Source organism: Musca autumnalis, unplaced genomic scaffold (genome assembly GCF_047663935.1).
Source record: "Musca autumnalis isolate F117 unplaced genomic scaffold, ASM4766393v1 scaffold_2, whole genome shotgun sequence".
Lineage (NCBI taxonomy): Eukaryota > Metazoa > Arthropoda > Insecta > Diptera > Muscidae > Musca > Musca autumnalis.
This window is the reverse complement of record NW_027411755.1, coordinates 88,450,586-88,471,978: the sequence shown is the minus strand read 5'-3', so window position 1 is coordinate 88,471,978 and position 21,393 is coordinate 88,450,586. Positions and strand designations below refer to the sequence as shown.

General features: G+C 33.1%; 1 protein-coding gene across 3 annotated transcripts in view; it reads right to left on the bottom strand.

Annotated features, from left to right (window-relative positions):
- The window catches only part of Nlg2 (Neuroligin 2), a 652,897-nt gene that overhangs the window by 51,634 nt on the left and 579,870 nt on the right, over positions 1-21,393 (bottom strand). For all 3 annotated transcript variants that reach the window (XM_073968160.1, XM_073968161.1, XM_073968162.1), the window contains one exon: positions 312-3,539. In XM_073968160.1, coding sequence (XP_073824261.1) covers positions 312-3,175 — 2,864 coding nt within the window. In that variant the 5' untranslated portion in view covers positions 3,176-3,539. The remainder of the gene's footprint in view (positions 1-311; positions 3,540-21,393) is intronic.

The window sequence follows — 21,393 nt, the reverse complement described above, 5'->3', positions numbered from 1 at the left end:
ATATATATTTAATAGGGTCGCAAATGACTATTTCAATGCGTTACAAATGGAAAAACAAACAAACATAAAAACAAAACACAACGAATATTCTAAAACTGCACTTTAATCGTAACCATTTGTTTATGATATTTTTGGTTAAGGCTTTATCGTGTAATTTTTCAACTTTTTCTCCACTGTACAACTGCACCATTGTGAATTCAAGTAAAAACCAATATATTTGTGCTTATGTATATGCATCTACATCTCAAAAGAATGTTCTATGTGACAATGCTCTAGCATTGGAATGGAAATAAAAATCTTAAAATAATTACCTTAAACTTCCGACAGGTGGCGATGCATACGGTATGCCCAGATAAGCTTCAACTAATGGCGATGAACGCACCACAATGCCACGCACCAGACCGAATTTCGTTTTGATGGTATTCGTGCTCAATTTGACGCTGCCATGAAATGCTTCGGATGTATGCCACATGGTTGACAATAGCAATAGAAAGAACAGCAACAGTATAGGGGTCCGTGATGAAGATGGCAAAGATGATGTTGACGATGACGACGACAAAGACGATGCCGAGGAAAGGAATGACAATGGCGTTGTATGTCTTGGTAATACCAAAGAGGAGATAAGGGTGTTGTTGTTGGATAATTTTAGGTGGAAATTTGAATGATGACAATGTTTAAAATGTGGAAGCTCTGACGTTAAAGACGATAAAGAAGAAGCCATTTGCCTTGTCTTCTTTGTCGGCTTCAATGTGTTGGACAATGTTGCCGACACTTGAAGATTGCTTGATGGAATGTTTGCTGCATAAGCACTATTTGAAGTAGGAAAGTGTAAGGTTCCAGCCTTTGCATTAAAGGATCTCGGGGATTTGTTGGTCTTAGAATTTGTGTTGTAAAATACCGCTGATGTTGTCATTGTCGTTGTTGTTGTTGTTGTTGCTGTGTCACTTTTGGAAACTTGAGAAATTCTTTGGGGTAATACATTAGACCCGCTTTGCTGCAAACCTTCATTATCACAACCATTATCATCTAAATGTGAAGGTACGATGGAATTTGTGTTGCTTTGCTCTTCGTTGCTGCTGCTGTTGTTGTTGTTGCTGTTAACTGTAGTCTTTGTACGCTCCGTTAGCTTTGTAAGATATTTGAAAATTCTTTTTTGTAATACTAACGGATATCCGTATCTCTGCCAAAAACAAGGAATAGACAGGATGTACTGGCACTTGGATTCCTGGTGGTGTAAAGAGGACAACGGCGGCGTCGCCCGGTTCTGTTGCCTGTATTTAGCTTCTATATTGGTATGTTCATTTAGCAGCAGTAGTTGCTTACAAACAAGATAATATTTATTATTATCATAATGTTGGCTTGGTAGCTGAATAACTTCGTGTTCCTTTGCCGTTGCTGTTGTTGTAGAAAACGCTCTGTATTTTGTTTGGTCTTCCGTTTTGTTCTCTTCGTTTATTTTATGAATTGAAATTGAGTCCATGGAACAACATGCCAATGTTTTTAAGTGAATTCGTTTAACTGCTAAATTTTCGCAAGTTTTTTCTTTGCTACAAGTATGCTGCTCTTCAGCCAAGAGAGATACTTTGGCAAATTTGGCTAACACCACTACTAGCTCCTGATGTTGCCACTGAATCATTAACTGTTTTATGTGCTCCAATTTGCTTGAAAGCAGTAATAGTTTCTTTGCTCCAATTATGAATCGTATCTTGTTTATTTGGTTTGAAGCTACTAATGTCTTATTAACTTCAAAATGACTTGGCTCCTTGGAATACAGCTGCTTGTTAGGTATTTGTAGATGAGTTTTAGCTTTACAAGTGCTTAATTTATTTTTGCCAGTTCTACAGAAATTTTGTGTAGTTGATATTTTGAAACATGGAGTTGTCGATTTTACAGTGAAAAAGACAACATCAATTTCCTCTCTATTGATGCCAATACATTTTAGATGATGGGAAATGGTTTTTGAGGATAGTTTCCAATTGGTTTTGACATGACATGGATATTTATTGAATATTAGAGTATACGGAGGTAAATTAACAGAATTGTCATAATCGCTATGAAGTGTGTATCTGAGTTTTATCCTAACATGAAAACCCGACATTTTTCCTTTCTTCGTTATGATGGACTTTTGGCTACTTGGTCTCATAAGCGTGTTGGGTGGTTTTTCTTCAACTTTCGTTTTAAAAATATATTTGATAACGCTTTTCATTTTTCTTGACATTAGGCATTTACTTTTTGAGTTCTTCTTTCTTTGACCAGAAGTATTAAATGAAGGAAAATATTTTGTTGTTGGGTCATTTGTATTTTCAACAAGCTTATTTAATGGGGTTAATTGGCTGGATTTATGATCAGTTGATGTCATCTGTAGTTTTTTAAGTTTCACCAAATGGTCGTCAAAATTTAAAGGGTTTTCCAATATTGAGGTTACTTCTGATAGAAGTTTTTTACTATATGTTTCTCGGGGCATTACTTCTAATTCTCTGAAGTTGCAGATTATTTGAGTATTTCGTCTTAATATTACCTCCATTACATGGGGTTTCTTTTTGCCGGTTGTTGTTGTTGTTTCTCTGTTTTGATTTTTAGGAATTTGTTGTAATGTTGTTACTTTTATCAGTCTTATCGGGCAAATTCCTAATATCCATCTTACTTGTATCAGTAGTTCACTTAAATTTAATTTATATTGAATATTTTGCAAAAATTGTGTATAATATTTTGAAATACTTATTTGTATAAAGTTGGCGACACTAATTATAGTTAACCATCTACAGTGAATAATAATGGCCAGACCGTTGTTTAGCTGTTTTGTTTTAATTTTTTGATTTAATAAGTTTAATGACTTTATAATACATTCATATTGACGTTGAAGATGATGAAAATGTTGGAGCAGAGTAAAATAAATTTCCAAATATAACCACAAGCTTAGTTTATGAATAAAACTATTTGTTCTTGTTGTTGTTGTTGATTCAGGCTTTTTCCCAAGCAATGCAATTTCTTTTTGTGTTTGATTTTCTGTTTCATTTTTCTGGGAATTGATATTTTGATTTTTCGTTTTTGACATTTCGTTTGATCTCTGAACTGATGGCTGATTGTGTAGCGTTGTGTTTGTTTTTGTTGTTGTTGCTGTTCTGTATTGATCTCGTTTTTCATTTTCACTGCTGTTGTACTGTTTTTTAGACATCTCATTGTTGTTGTTCGTATAAACATTTTGTTGTCCTAATGTATTGATGGCAAATATTATACAATTGGATATTCACTTTTTGTTTGATGACTGTTATCCTCTTTCTTATTGGATGCTGTTTTTGTTTGTCCTTTGTCCGAGATACTTGTTTGTTATTTAGTATTCGTTCAATGCGCTACACTACAGCTTATAGTCCTGTCAGTTACTATTATTTTCGCTGCTAGTTATTGCCCGTTTTCGACTTGTTGATAATGCTGGTCACAAGAAGCAGAGGAACTTTGTTGTTACTCCTGTTACTGCTGGTGTTACAGTACCTTTGTGTTTCCTCGTCACACACACACAACGACGGGGGATTTTGCTGATTCTGCAAAGAAACAAAAGAAAAGAGAAAAGTATTCGAATGAGACCGGAATGCTTGGGGTTAGAAATCATGTAAAAATTTTACAAATATATGTATGTACATTAGGAGTATAATATCAGGAGTATATATCAAAATTCCACATAACGCTGATGAGAAGAACGAACCAAAAAAGATTACCAGTGTCATTTTTGTACTCAATTAAAATTGAAATTTTAAATACTATTATAAATAATTATTGGTGTCCTATCCCAGCTAACAAATTTTTCGGATTTTTTCCGAATTCGGAATGAAATTCTGCACAAGTTTCCGATTCTGATGCCGAATTCGTTCCGAAATCGGATCAAAATTGTGTGAAGTTGTCCACGAAAACTCGTATGAAGGAACATTCGAAAATCAGCAAAAAATAGGATGATTTTCGGATACTTTTTCAGAACATTTGATGTTTGATCCGAAATTCGGAAAATTATCGAATGTTTGATCCGATATTCGGAAAATTATCGCTTGTTTAGTCCGAAAGTCGTAAACTTTTCGGATGTTTGATTCGAAATTCAAATTTTTTCCGGTCTAAACTTTAAATTGGAAAATGGAAAAAAATCGGATTTGATGTAAATACAGTCGAAATCGCTTATAACGTCGGTCAAGGGACAGACCAAGTTCGGACGCTATAAGCGATAGTCGTTATAAACGATATTAATAAAAGAGTTCCAATTATGTTATGTATAGCGACTTTTGGGTATAAATATGTTGTTTTATTAAGAAAATATATAGATTCAATTTAATTTTTGTATTTTTTCATTCTATATACATAAATACGTATAAAAGACTAAAAACAAAATAATAAAAATAAGGACATTAAATTCATTCATCAGCAGACATATTACTTTAACATAGGATTTGGTTTTATTTAAAATAGCCTGTTATTTAAGTTTTGGCTTTTTATACCCTCCACCATAGGATGGGGGTATATTAAGTTTGTCACTACGCTTGTAACTACTCGAAATAATCATTGTAGATCTTGATCAGCGTGCAATTCTACATCGATATAGCCATGTCCGTCCGTCTGTCCGTCTGTGGATTGACGTAGGTTGATGAAATTTTGCGAAAATATATTATATTTACGTAGGACTTTTGGAATTGAAAGTGGGCTATGTAGGTCCACGCTTTCGTATAGGCCCCATACAAAATGACGCGTGACGCGTCGTCGTTTTAAGGAATTTTTAAGTTATTTTGCCCATTTTACCACCGAATTGGTTGTAATTTGGTACTTTGTGTCTCCAGAGGCCAAAAAATATTCCTACGAAAGTTGGGTTATATAGGTCCACGTTTTGGTATAGCCCCCATATAAGGCCCCATATAAAGTACGCGTCATTTTAATATATTTTGAATGTATTAGACCCATTTGACCACAGAATTGGTTGTAATTTGGTATTTTGTGTCTTCAGAGGCCAGAAAACATTCCTACCAAAGTTGGGTTATATAGGTCCACGTTTTGGTATAGCCCCCACATAAGGCCCCTTATAAAGTACGCGTCATTTTAATATATTTTGAATGTATTAGACCCACTTAACCAAAGAATCGGTTGTAACTTTGTATTTTGTGTTTCTAGAGGCTAAGAAACATTTCTACCATAAAATGTTTATATAGGTCCAATTGTTGATATAGCCCCCATAATACAATATCTCCCGATTTTCGATATTTTGAACGTTTTAGCCTCATTATCACACCGAGATGACTGAAATTTGGTATTTAGTCTTCTTTAGGCGTATAAAACTTTCCCCAGAAATTTGTAGGTATAGGTCCACGCCATCATATAGCCCCCATAGAACGGGGGCTACCGAATTTCGGTATTTTGAAGGTTGTGGCCACATTAATCCACCCAAATGGCTGAAATTTGTGGTGGAGGGTATAAAAAGTTCGGCCCGACCGAACTTAACGCTTTTCTTACTTGTTTGGAGTTCAAAAGTATAAATTTAACTCAGATCTTAGTTTTGAAAGGGTTTCGAAAACACATTCTTTGTTGTAACATCTTCTGAGTAAATACATTTTTAAAGAGTTTCTACTGCTAGGCATGTCTCTGAAACTGGCGGTAATTGAAATTCTGGTTCGGTAGTATCCTCAATTTCTTCGCTGGAATTACTTTCATCTAAATCTTCCAATATTATGTCGTCATTATACATACATGGCATTGATGGGAACTAATTCATCAATATCAATAATGAAAACAATTAGCAATGACAGAAGACGCAAAATTTGTCGAGGGTTTATCTAATAATAACACTGCATGCAACACATTTAATTTCGTACTTTCATCTTTTTCTAGTCTTGCCAGGATAGTGGGTATCTGTCGAACGCTGTAATGCGATTTAAAGGATTTTATTACTCTTTGGTCTGTGTGTTGTGGTAAAAAGGTGGTAAAAATTCAAGCTTAATTGACTTGAGACCGCCTACATGACAGTCGTAATTCAGTTGTCTAACCCCATCTTTGAACATGTTGTGCAAACAAAAATACACACAAATTTTGAGAAAAATGTTTCTTCTTCGTATGGTTCGACGTTATACCCGATAGCAAAATTCAAATATTTCACAAAAATCCGACGTTACAACCGATATGACGCTATAAACGATGACGTTATAAGCGATATTTATTTGTGGAATATAAAGGACAGAAATACGGGACTTTTGGATTTCGTCGTTATAAACGACGACGTTATAAGCGATTTCGACTGTACGTCAATAATTAACTTCTTCATTTATTTGTTGAACTTTATAAAGTGGATTTAATAGTATTCATTGCTGCTGCTCGCTGACATTGTATATCTACAAAATTATAAAACATAGCTCTTTCAACCGTAGTTTCCTTATGCCATCACGCTGTAGTTTTTTATTAGACTTGTCTAAAAGAGAATTAACAATATTAATTATTAAATAATGTGTATCCATTTTCCTTTGTCATTTGTTTTTGAACACAACATTGCAAAACAAACACAAAATTTCCCTTTAGAGTATGTGCAGATTTCCCGGAAAATTATCGGAAAAAAAAACGTTAGAGAATCTCGTAAAAAATCTGATATCAGAGCCCCTCGCAGAAATTGCTAGCTGGGATTTTTCATTTCAGTTTAAATATCAAGAAAAATACACATATAGGAATTGTATTATATAAACATATGGCCTATTTCGCCAAGACGCCCGAAACGAAGATCTTACGAATGACTACAAAACTTGTGTTTTTTACTTATATTGCCAATCAAACAAGAGCTTTAAATATTAATAAAATAATAAATATAATAAACACACAAAAATCAATGGATTTGTTTACCATAAATAAAAATCGGCATCTTAATTCTTAATATATTTTATGCCCTTCACTGATTTTTGGTATTTAAAAAAGTCATAGCCTTAATGTACATATACGTACACATGTATGTCCAGTTGACTGCAAGTCCTTTGCCATGTAAGTGAATATGTGCACGAGTTAAACATGTATCATTACCAAGGGAACATATATTCCGGCTAAAGCAATATACATAGCCATATTATGGGAATTCTTAACAATTGTGCCGGCTAACTGTCTTGCAATTTTTTTTTGTGCTCAAAATAATTCAAAAGGCTAAATGGCCTTTCAAAGTCAAAGTTCATTTTTAAAAGTGACCAATGAATGTGAAGAAGAAACAAATTCTATTTCCCGGACGATGTAAATACAAACACAAAAAAAAAAGACTTTAATGGTGTTTTATATCCTGTGACCTGTTGTAGTTCCAATTGTTTCCTCTTTACGAGCAATATTGTTGTAATTGCAATGACATATTTCTATGGGGTATTTATTTGAATTGTTCGAATACAATGGATGTCCAATTTTATTGGACAATACTAAAGTATATATGTATGTATGTACTTTAGTATGTATGTACGTGTGTTTTTATTTCAACACAATTTCAATTGCCAAGCTCCAAACCAAAATCTCTATGGATTTTCGTAATATTTTTTATTTGTTCTATATTTGTCCATAGTTTTGTTTATATGTTATTGTCCAATTCCGATATGAATTGAAGGTTTACATTTGATTGGGATTTATAGCGGCGAAATGGAGAAATTAGAACAATTATTATTTTATTATTAGAACAATTCAAGATCTTGAGAAACAGTTCCAGTCGAATATAACATAAAAGTAAGAAATTCCTTAAGCAAAAATGGAAATGGCTCAAAAAAAAAAAAAATATATATATATATATATATATATATGTATATACAAAAATAAAGTGGATATAAGAATGTAGGTTATAGACAAATTTTGATTTAAATCATAAACAGCATTTATTTGTTAGATGAAATTGAATGTAAAAATATGAGTTTAAATGCAAATAGAAATTATGTAATTGTAACAACATAACAAACATTGTTCCACAACATCCCATACGGGACAAGGGAGACTTCTCTCATATCAATGAGTGCACCCCGATTCATATTTAGCTCAATGATATGGGACCTACTGTTTATCGCCGAGTCCGAACGGCGTTAAGACACCACTTATGGAGAAATTTTTCAAGGCTGAAATACTCAGAAAATGTCGCCAACATTACTGAGGGGTATTTTGCCACCGTTGAAAAATGTTTGATGTTGCCTGGCCGGGGAATCGAACCCCCGACCTTCTGCGTGCAAGGCGGGCGTGCATACCATTGCACCACGGTGGCACCCAAATTGTGTAATTGTATGATGTTTAATATTCGACATTTTAATGAGGAAATATCCGACATAATAATGATATTGTGGCGCATGCGTAATATTTTCCTAAAATTGCATAAATCCTACATAAGAAATATGCAACCACTTCTTCTTCATGAAGAACGAAATTTCCAAATTTCTAACGAATTATTGTTGACATATTTAAGCGCATGTTACAAGAGATGGCCGTATGTTACATGACTTTGCGAATTATATGGAGAAGGTTTGCTTTCTTTTCAAACACGGTTCTACGGTATACATTGGCGGAGCGAAAGAAAACATCTCAATGATATTGTTTTCTAGGTCCCTGAAGATTATATTTAAAGATAACTTAGGCGGAGCACATTTGCAAACAAAAAACTAGGGCACTAATGAAGACCTGTGGCTAAGTCCGATACTATAGTCTTCTCTTAAAAAGTATTGCAACTACAACAAAGTTATTAAGCAAGACTATTTAAAAAAAGGAATTATGTCTACTAGGGATACGTATTCCAAGTCAAAAATCGACTATTCGATCTTTCGATTTTTACCTTCAACGGAAAAGTCGACTTTTCGATCATTCGATTTTCACCTTCAACAAAAACGTAGATTTTTCGATCTTTCGATTATGATCAAAGTCGACTAATATCGATTTTAGAGCTTTTTTGATACATATCGCTGTTAACAGAGGGTGTTATTATAATATTTGCCATATAAAAAATGTTGGATAAGAAAATCGAAAGTCGACCATGAAAGGTCGACTTTTCGATTTCTCTATAACCAAAGGTCGACTTCGATTTTTAGACTTGTCAAACCAAAAAGTCGATTAATCGAAAGTCGACTTGCCTATCCCTAATGTCTACATTTTCTTATGCCTCGATTCGTCGTTTTGCTTTGCAAACCTCATATTATCAAACATAAAATATACAGTTGATTTTGGTAATATGTTCTTTTGAAGAAAAAAACGTTTATATAATGTCAAATGATCTTTCAAATTGTCTCTGCTGTATCTTACATCGAAAAATCATGACATGAACTTTCCTCCGTCTATCACTTAACAAAAGATTACAAGTAATACCTACGTTAAGTTCAACTGAGCCGAACTTTGTATACCCTCCCCGTGAGAAAACCTTGAAATTGAAATTTTATTCAAGGATGTTCTTTACCGATTAGGAACTCATTCGATCGGATACAAATTCTTTGAAAGAAATGTCTATCTTGATTTAAATAGGATCATATGGATATTTGATCTAATATATGAGAACAAAATATTATTTATAGAAGATCAGTAGCTCTTCTCATTGAAAAACAACAGGATTTCTCATAGAACAACAAAGGGTAATATGGGTTTTATATAGATCGCTTGGTATTTCCTTATAAAACAGATTCAGTAGTCCACTAATTCTCTTAGGAGACCAGCACCTTCCTCAAAGTATACGCATAGGGGTTCTCTTAAAAATGACAGGAATATATCTTTATAAAAGACCCTAGTTTTTCTCAAAGAAATTCAGAAGAAAAGTAGGGTTTCTCATTTGAAATCAATAGTGTTAGGCAAATCTAGTTCCAAATAGTTTGGGCACCTAAATGTGAGCTAAATCATAACTTACTGCACGCAGAGAAAAAATATTTTTCGCTTTTGTTGGAACAAAAATATCTGTTTTGGTTCCAAAAATGTATTTGTTTTGTTCAAACATTGTAATCCAAATCCAAAAATACCATCTTTTGTTCCAAACATGGAAAACAAAAACAACTTTCGAATTTCCGCAATATTGTAAAAATCGTTAACAATACCAATTGTAATTTTGTTTACAAAAAATATTGTCAACCCAGAAAACCAGCCCAGAAATTTTTGATGTGAGTGTATATGGGCAAAACTGCCAATTATTTCATATTCCATTTCCAAAAAATTGAATTTTTTCTTTTCGCGCTACATTAACGATTTTTGGTACATAGGTTAAGAAAAAATTCCCCAGTACAAATCCGCTCGCGAGCAAATTTTTGGTTGTTGCGGACAAGTGTTATCGCGGTTTTACTTCTGCTTTTAAGAAAAAATTATTATAAAAACGCTAGTTTTTTTTTGAGCACAATTGGCACTAAAAAGTTATCACGAAGTGACGTCATTTAGTAGATTGCATAATATTTGTAAAATGTTACTCAGCATTCGCGGAATTTACAAAAAATTTACAAAATTTTTCAATGTAATCCGAATTGTTTGAAAATATAGGTCCATTTACCCGTCAATATTACAAAAAAAAGTAACAATTTTAAATAAAGACTTCACGGGGAATCAAATGAGACCAAACTTATAATCATCGGGATAGTAGTCAGGATATTATAGCCAAAATAAGCACATATTTGTGATACAAAAAACAAATTTTGGTTTGGAATACTAGTTTTCGCATGCATTCTAGAGTTGAAAATATTGGAAAAATTCTATAGGAGTACTTCTTTTATTTTTCTTGAAACTCCCAAGAAAATGGGCGGATTTTGTTTTATCTACATTCACATAGAAGGTTTCCCATTGAGGAAAGTTATCAGGTTGTTGAAATAAGTCATTAGACTTCTTAAACGGAAATAGAGTTCAAATAAACCGCTTTAACTTATATGCATTATTAAAATATGTGTAAATCGCGTAAATATCAAAATCGTTTTGTCCGCATGTGATTTTCATGTACAGCAAGACCCTATCTTTTAATTTGTATATATTTTTCGAAATATAATTTGGATGCTAAGATGTAGCATCGGCTGCATCTTAGCATTAAAAAACCTATAAAATATCGCTAATTTGCGCAAAGTTCATACAATTTCGTTCCGCATCCGGTTTTAGTGTCAACATGAAAATCTGCATCGATATATACCTATATCAAGGTAATCAGTCAAGAACCGTAGATGTAGCATCACACACTATTTTTGGGATAAAATTAATGTAGTTCCCTTATCAGTGAAGTTTTTAAATCTCTGTTTCCGCAAAAAGGAAGATGCTGCACTAGTTTTTTCATAGTAGTGCAAGCGGCCGACAGAATACGCGATAAAATGCGCGATATTTTCAAAAACAATATTAGGTGATTTTCCTACCTTGGAATTTGTCCTATCTCGCGTTTTAGTAGATGGATTTTAACGAATAATGATTTATTAGATCCGCAACGTAAAAATCCAAAATTTGCAATCATGCACGAGTAAATCGAATGCCAATTGTACAAATTAGACCCGAAATATATGATTTTTAGAAATTTGTTCGCACAAAATTTTCGTATTTGGATACAGATTTCTCTGAAGCTGTGTAGGCTACATTCACGACACATATATCAAATAAATCAGAATCGTGAGTTCTTCATTCCTATATATGATTTTTTGAAAAACCTGTTTGCGGAACGAAATTATAAGAAAATTTAAAAAAACACTTAAAATCTGGCTTCAAAATGTCAGCATCATTTAATGGTAGACGAAGATCAAATTTTGAGAAGTTATACACTAGTGAAATGATCCTTATTTAGTTGCCTTCTACTTTTACTTTAACGGGAAAATCGTGAAAAGTGTGGTTTAATCACAAATCGAGAGAAAACAAAAAAAGACACGTTGGCTTCAACCCATTTTTACCCATATTTTAACATAAATATAGTCACAGCTTCCACGCAAATCAACTTTGAAGGCCAATATTTTTTGCCAAGTCTAAAAACATTTCATTTTATCCAAAAGCATGTAAATTGTACAATATACAACCACTATTCGCGAGTTATAAACGGGTAAACCTTGGCTTCAACGATGTTAAATTTTCAATAATATTGCCCATATACTTCTCATATACACTTTTCACATAACTTGGTTATAAATGTCGCGTATAATATTGCAATCATTGATGAACATAATACATGGTTTGCTGCATTGGCTGACAACAAAGACCAAACAAAAAGCCACAAGCACCCACCACAACATAAGGAATAATTAAACACCATAACAAACTCCGGTATAACACCAAACCTCAAAGCACAATGAAGATAGAAGAATGAAACAAAACAGAAACAAATAAACACAAGAGTCTCATTGTTGGTATACATACACACAAAAACAAAGATAAAGGCAGCATGTCATACAAACACCACAACTCACCAAAATAGTTTTTTCAACACGGCATCGAATAGCGAGAGAAGAGAAAAAAAATTTCGAAGAAAAGTGAGAAATATTGTTCAGTTGACACAAACTATTTTTGGATTTAACAAAAACGATTGTTGGATTCACAATACTACATAAGGAATCCAACAATATGTTAACAATACATATTTTGCTCTTGGAATATTGTTGGATCAAACATATTTTTTTCTCTGCGTGTGCATTTTGAAAATGGTTATTAAGAAATGGATTTTTTACAAATGTTGACATTTGTCGTCATTTAGACATATTTCCGAGATTCATATATACTATCTATGTAAAGTCCAAGACAAATAATCACTAACTACTAACAACAACTAATTTCGCGAGATATGTCCTTGGTAAAATAAGGTGTTAGTTAGGGGTTTGGTAATGAGTATTTTGAGCAGGGTTGGGCCAGCATTTAAGTATAATATCTCAATCTTTTTGCCAAAAATATCGACGAAGCCTTTATGAATTATGTCGACGGTGAGCGTTGAACACACAACTCTTGGAACACTCGCTCTATGCCACCGTACTCATTACATAGTAATAAGTAAAGTAAATAGTTTGTAAAATTTGTAAGAAATATCCCATTATTTGTCAGGCTACCGGTAATGTAGAATTTAGCTTGTTTACATTACTTGGTAATGGGTTATCCGGCTCATGTGACTCCCAAATTTTTGTTGGGTACTTAATATTTTTAAAGTGACACGAATTTTTTGTAAAATCTGGCCAGTTCCTCGATGTTTTATGATTTTGTGTAATTCAACAAATGAAATGTAAATGAGCAACGATAACTCTTTTTAACCACAGTGGCCAATTTTACAAAAAACCTGGCTAAAAATCGAAAATTTAAACTAAATAGTGTCAAATATTGTTTATAGGATCCCATTGCGTGCAGTTATGATAAAATGTATACGTTTTTTATTTGGAAATTTATTCACATCGTGTCGTAGTCTTAATATTTAAGTTGTTTATAAAACTATTGTAATATCGAAAATAAACAGCGGTTTTTAAATAATATATTTTTATAATTGTAATGAAAGGTATTTGAAACTTATTACAAATATTCTGTGTCGCAAACATAACCGTTCTTGTTTTTTCAAAGTCAATTTTCACAATAAATTATGAAAATAGTTGTAAGTAAGATCGAATTGGACTGTGTACCCTACCATTTCATAAAAAGGGGGAGATTTTTACCAATTCACTATATTTATATATACTATATTAAACCGACCTTAACGAAATTGGGAATGTGTTACAAAAATCTGTCTAGAAATAAGTTTGGGACATTATATTAAAATCGGTCTATATATGTAGATCCCATACATCCAAATATATTTTACATATTCATAGTGGTGTAGGATATCATATAGTCGGCCCCGTCTGACTTTGATCCTTTCCTTACTGCTTTTTTGGCAAAATTGATACTGACATTTCCTTGGAGGGTAATTCAAATAGAAATTTCATTTCGGTGATGACTTATAGTGAAATTCAGTGGAGAACACTTTTATCAATTACATAATTTTTCTCAAATAATGGTCTGTGGGACAATTTTGCACAAACTATGATGAAAAACGACTTTAACCCTAAAATCTGTTTTTGATTTTTAACTTATGTATTTGTAGAGTTTAAATAAGAGATAGAGTTTTGATGTATTCGAGGACCTATAGTAAATTTTTATGGCGAAGAAATTTGTAGAATATTTTGATTTGATACGATCTCATTTTATAGGAGAAGAGACAAAAAGGACACTTTTCGTTACCCGCAAGACGGTTAATAATATTGTTACGGAATTAAGAATTGAACTTAATCACTATTCACACATGACTTTATTTCTCTACTAGCACACAGCTTATCTCCAGTAATCACAAAGCTTTACTCTATTCAGGTTACTTACACTTACGGTTTAAAGCTCGCGGTTAACAACTACTCTGCCCACCCGCGACACACTCGTATTCATACACGCTTGCGTATGCGTAGACTGTTCCAGTCCCCTTAATCTGGGAGGTTCTACAATGTTCAGAAGAAATGCTAATGCTTGGCAAATACACATATGTACGCTAGGGTTATGACTTTTTGACATTTTTTCTCAAAAATGATTTCCTGTAGCAGGGATGAATGAACTTTTGCCTAATAATCACTACGCTATCGTTTATTCCATTGAAATACAAAAGAAATTCACGCACAAATCGATTTTAAAATATAATTTTTTGAAAAAATGTATGAAATGAAAAATTTTTTTTTTCAAAAATTATTTTTTGTTGCACGAATGAATAATTATAAGCCTACTAATAACTATAATAATGTTTATTTCATTCAAATATTGAAAAAGGTCATGCATAAACCACTTTAACAAAAATTTAATTTTTTTGTTTTTTGTTAAAAAAATATATCCTTAAATAAAAGCGTTTACGACATTTTTACGATTCTCAGAATTGAAGAAAATTAGTAAGAAATAAATATTATGTCAGTTTAATTATCTCATGTGACTCTAAAGTTTATTTTCAATTGTATATCTGCTTACAATGACTTCAAAAAATTGTCCATAATTTTGATAAATTCAAATTTTAAAATTATTTTGTGCGTGAGTTTTTTTCACCGAATCACCTTATAATTATGATTTTGTGTAATCTTATGGCAAAACTCATCACGCTATGATACAGGGATATGAGGTTGTAAAAAAGTCATAACCCTATTGAACATTGTATCGTTATTATAAAATTGAAAATCTATTTTCGTATCAGGTATGTCTACGAAAGTCCTATTGAGATCATTCAAATCACCGTTCAACCTAGTGTTAGTCTTAGCTTTTCCACTCCCGATATCATATATGTATTAACTTTCATTTACTTTTTGTGTCAATAGCGTAATTGAATCTAGACGATTAATATTTAATTTTAGCAGTATTAATAGAAATTCTAACCTTTTTCCTGACTTCACAAAACTCTTCTTTGGGCTCGGGAGTCTTAAATCGCTTCCATCGATTGTACGCTAAGTTCCTATCCATTATAAGACTTTTAATTGCTGAATTGAACCATGGATTGATTCTGGTAGAAGTTTTATAATTTTTTAAAGGAACTGTTTCATTGTATAGACGCAGTATATTGTCCTGAATAAACGATATTTGCTGATCAGCAGATATGTACTTGGCGGAACATATAATCTAAAAGCGTGTAATTCAATTTTTTGAAATCACGGTAAAAAAAGTTTTCCTCCTCGTCTTCTACTACAAAGTTGTAAGCAAGAAAAATCAAGTCATGCCTTGAGATATTTGGGGCTGATATATGGTCGTACAATAATATATTTAGATGATTGTTAACGAAAAACATATCTAGAAGAGAATTGACAGTAGATGTGAAATGTGTGGGGTTTATGTAATTGGTTGCAAATAAGCCAAGTATCGACAAACTGTCAGTTAAGGACGAATTCACAAGAACATTTCAATTGAAGTCTCCTGTGTTGTTGATTTGATTTAAATGAACTAAATGCTTAATGAAAATTTACGTTACAGTTCGAATTCTTAAATTAACAAAAATTCGTCTAAATTAACTTATATCTAACAGTTACTTTCGTAACAATATTAAAAATGAAATCGGAGACTCCAAAATTATAAGTTGTAACCTTGAACCTTATAATTCATTTTTTGAGTTTTGGCCAGGTTTTTCGAAAAATTTGCCACTTTGGGCAAGTTTTGAGTCAAAAAACAGATTTTTGAACTTTTTATTTTGGAAGTTTTCCAATACGATGTTAAGAAAGAACATGTAAATTTATATTGATTTGATTGTTTTCAAAAATGTTCAAAAAACTACGGCTTAAATCGAAGCAAAATTCAACATTTCGAATTTAAAATACAAAAATATTACAAAAGATTGATTGCCTGTTTCGAATACAAATTCGTTCGTGCTAATACCAAACCTCTGTTTTTTTTCTTTTTGGAAAAATATTTGAATTTTTTTATTTTTAATCAAATAAACACTTCCTACAACAGTAGGATATTGGATATAATCTAAGAAAACTTTTTTTACAAGTATTTATTTTATCTATCTATACATATATAGCAATTAGCGATTTTTAAGATATATTGCAGTTGTTCTCTTTGCTGAAAAATGCTCATTATTTTTAAGATTATGATTTATTTAAATAATAAATCTATGTGTTCCAAGGAGTCATTTTTGGTTTGGTGAATGAGATATACAAAAAAAAGCACCCGCTTTGAACTAAAAGGACACTTTCTTTAAGGAGATATTCGCCATTCGTGACCAACTTTTTGTTAATTATAACAGTAATGCGTTGTGACTAGAGCTTATATTTTAACGATTTTGTGCTTTCAAGAAATGTAAAAAAAATTATTTGAAGTACACGTAGTATAAAGTATGCTGCAAAAATTTTAAAATCGATCAGGACAAAATTGGTTGATATATGACTGCTCAAAGTAAAGAACTCGTTGTGTTTTGAAAGCCGTGCCAAGTAAGCTATGTAAGTATCTTAATTGCCTGAATTATTTTGTGTAAAAGCGTTTTGCGGTGCCAACGATAGATCGAAAACGAATGGTTTGATCTTAAAATTGTTTGGTGGTCCTAATAAATACATAGAAATCTTGTCTTTAAGTGAGACTGATTTTTTTAAACGGTAAATTTTTTCGTTAAAATTGAAATTTTGATTTTGACAGTTCAAAATTTTTTACAAACCGATTTTTAAAATTCTCTTCCGCTTAAAGACAAGATTATTAGGTTCTTAAAACGCCCACAAAAATATACGAAGATCGGTTTATTCGTTTTCCAGCTATCGTTGGCACCGCAAAACGCTTTTACAAAAACAAAAGAGTTTGGCAGGTAGCCATTTACCACATAACTATGCAATATTTTTCAACAAAATACATTTGCAAAAGTAGTATAAGATGTGCTCTTTCAGGTGAAAGAAAGAAAGCCTTGGCGGATCAACATTTTAGTTCAATATAATCAAATTTTTAACCGGTTGGACCGGATTTGATAAAATGTTGTGTGTTGAATAGTTAGGTCGGAGCAGAGGATTTAACAAAACGCGAAATCTCGGAGATTATAAGAAGTATTCTTTTAAAAATAGGTACACAATACAATGGTAGTTGTGGCCTCTATCATTATTGGCGGAAGTACTGCGGTCGCGTCCGATAAGATCTCGAAATGTGTAGGATTATAACATTTTTGAACACAGTAAAGTCCCGATAATTCTAACCATCATTTAAAAATTATTTATTATGAGTTACTGAGGTAATAAAAACGTTTTCAATGAAACAGCCCTTTATTATGAACTAATTATATTTTCCATCTTACATCTGGAGACACCATTAGGCTTATGCCTACACGTGGATTTATATTAACAAGTTTCTTGCTTTGGCAACAACTAAACTTCGATACCTTATTTAACAAATTGATGTCCTTAGGAAAAAAATTGAATCAAAGCGTTGTGGATCAGAACTTATTTTTATAGAACTCAAAAATACAATCGTATGTATTTTAAAACGAAATATTTCAGGCAATTAACATAAATTTTGGAAATTGACAGATTACTATGTGACAGGTTTTTTATTAAGAAGGTTTTTTCTAATTTACATAGTTATATACAAATTTGTTTTACAATAAATAAATTTACCATTTAATACTATCCCCTTCTTTAAAAAAAACAACCCTTGAAAAAATCGGATTAACACATAGCTTTATATAACTCACGCTTAAAAGTCCCAACAACATGAATGCATACACTTAATATTTATATTTTCATTGGTGCTTATTTTGCCATTTACTGCTCTGCTTTAACTCCCACAAACTAATTGCAGCGGAAATGTAAAATGGTAACGAAAACTCACGTAAACTGAATTAAATTCTACTATGGAAAGTTGTTGTTTTCTTACTAAGTAGTTGAAAATATTGTGATACTTATCTGGTCGGATACTTATAGTTTCTAGACCAATGAATTTGAAAGCCGGATATATAAACGGTAAGTACTAAGCAAAACAGATAGAAGTACATACCTAGTTAGCAATATCAGCAGCTGTGGCCATTTACAATTTCAAAAAGAAATAACTACGACCGTTATATGTAACGAAGAGGAGAGAGTTGTTTCTGTTATTTCGTTTACAAAGTTACAAAGATTATCCCCTAGTTTTGCTATTGGCATTTGCCTTGACATTTGGCAGCATTGATGGTGTCAAACCCTATTTTGCATTTGCTAGTACTTTTGTTTCTTTCTGGGTGACATTGTTGCACATAAATTTAAAAAAGTAGGGTATTTTACTCATAGTTTTTAAGGGCTTTTTTGATTTGCTTAAAATTGAGGATGGCCAAAAGTGTTCAAAGAGAATGTTTGTTTTGAATTTTCAATCAGCTATCATGATTTAAATGTTGTGGCCACAAATGGTCTAACTATATTGACATCAGTTTTGGTTACATAACTTGGAACTATTTTTCAAAAAATTGTAATGTAAGTCTAAATTTATTTGTAGGTTCCACATAGCAGTTCCTTAAATCACGAGGTGTCCCATTTTTGGGGAGCATTTTTCCGGTATGGGTGACGTAGGGGATGAAAGATACCAAGCAACGGATGTGACCAGCTTTAACATGGCAAAGCCCGGGACTCATCTTGGTCCCGTAGTGTCACCTGGGGAGCTGCCTTTAACACCCGTTAAAAGTAGTGAGTTAACATGTGCTGCGCTTTCACGTATAAGAAGGTTAGGAACTTGGATTGGCCGTTGGGCTATTAACTCATCGCTCCAAGAAGCAACATACTATAAAAAAATAAAGGTAAAGAAAAACAAACCCCTCTAAAATTTTAAGAACCATAAGCTGCAATCACAACAGATAGCTACAGTATATTAAACTCAACTGGCCCAATTGATTAATCAAAGCACTCCTCCTCCCGATAACTTGTCAGCACAGTGGTAAAGTATTGCACACTCCATGCAAACAGCGGCAAAATCCTTTTTTGGATACCAGAGACCTCCACCAAGCAACCCATGGTATGTCAAGGAGTGTCGTTCTGTTACGGAAGAGAACAGAATGTGCCATATAGGGAGAGAAGGAGAGAGGAGAAACGTCTTTCCGCAGGATAAAGAGAGAAATGGAAAAGTGGGAGTGTGAAAAGTCCGAAAATTACACCAAACTGTGAAAAATCAAACTGATGGATTTAGTACACGCAATTCCACCTGTAGAGACCAACAAAGTAATTTGTTAACTGATACAGATAGTGTGCTCGGGATATTGAAAGAGCATTTTTCCAAACTGTTGGAAACCGGAAAACATTTAATACCACCTTCTGGAATTGGATCTGTGATATCTTCGTCGTTTAGGAAAATGCCTGAATTTGGTATTTCCGCAAAGCTCATTGTAAGATGACTCTAAGAACCTCTCTGAACAGTTGAGTACCTTTCGCTTGACTTATTCATCCTACTGCTGAAAAAGGTTATATGAGATGCAGATTTTTAAAGAATTGGCACAATTTACACCAATGGCCACCATGTGCTAAAGTGGGTCTGATGGTGAACGGCGAAAGGACCATGTTGGTGGTGTCGACGGGCAATGCTTCCATAGAACTCGGAACAATTGTGGAAGTTGGTTCCTATTATTTTGAGGTAGTTAAAGACTTCGTTTTAAAAAAAATTAAAATGCTTGTAATTTCGGTAATTTACGATATTATTCGGTAAGTTAGCGACCAAAAGAAAGTAGTCGTAAAGTTTTACCGATAGCATAAGTGTTGTCAACTTTTATTTAAACTTTTCATTCATAATTTTGCGTTATAATTTTACCGACATTTGTCGGTAACTCAAAAAATGAGTTAGAGAATCGCACTACAGGTGTGAAATAAGAAGAAGAATAGTATGGGCCAACAGCTGTTACCTTTGTTTAAGCAATCAGTTTAAAAACAAAGCCACATCTCGTCAAACAAAAGTAACACTACTCACGCTAATATATTGTTTCGAAACATGGGTACTTGCGCAAAACAGATAAGGCAGAGCTATATAACGACATCAGTATAGTTAAACGTATCGAGATACAACGATTGCGTTGTCGTAAGAATTAGAGATGATGAACCCGCTAAATAGGCGTATGGCAGGCCAATGCTTCGATGGAGCGAGCAAGTGAAATACGAAATCAGAAAACTCCCAGATTGGGATAAAGCGACAAACAGAGAGGAATCGATGTCTTTTCTTAGTTCGGCTTATGGAACAAGTGTTCTGTAATGGGCCAGCTAAGTAAGTAACTATATTGATATCTGTTGTGGTTGCGTAACTTGGAAATATTCTTTAAACATTTTATTAGTAGGCTCCACATAACAGTTACTCCAGTTCGATATGGTGTCCCATTTTTGGGTATTCCATTCCCGTTATTTTAAAAGTCACCCTGCTTCAGACACTGCTCGACTCCGACTCCAGGCCATTTTTTTACGACTCCGGCTCCGACTCCGAGTCGACTTCGAGGGTAAATTCCTATACCCCTAAAATGAATAAAATGTGGACAAATGTTTAACTTTTTCCTATATTTGGGCCCATATAGGCAATTCTGTTTGTTTTTCCTAAGTCCCAATTTACATTACACGAGTTTACTTGCGGCAATTGTCAGTTTGTGAGTGACAATTGCCGCAAGTAAACTCGCCTAATGTAAATTGGGACTGAGGCCCATACCTATATACGGACGTATACCCAGGGTGTGTGTGGTGAAAAAAGTAGAACACATGTATTCTTATGAGAACTACCGAAATACGTCGAGCGTATACTTTTTGTAAATTGAAAAAGTTTAACTTTGACAGAACGTTATTGTTTGTATGTGTGTGTGTTTTGTATTTTAAAAACAAAACCCCAAAAATACATGAAATACAATTCATTGCAAAGGAAAATGATTTGTTTTACGAATGAAAACATTTAAATAAGTTTCGGTCGCGGATTTTGTGTTTTAAATGTGATTTTGGGTAATACGGACGCTCAGAGAGCGGTGTTTTGGTAGGCTGGTGAAATATTTGTGTACGTCCCGTCGTTATTTAGGTTTAGCAGTGACATATT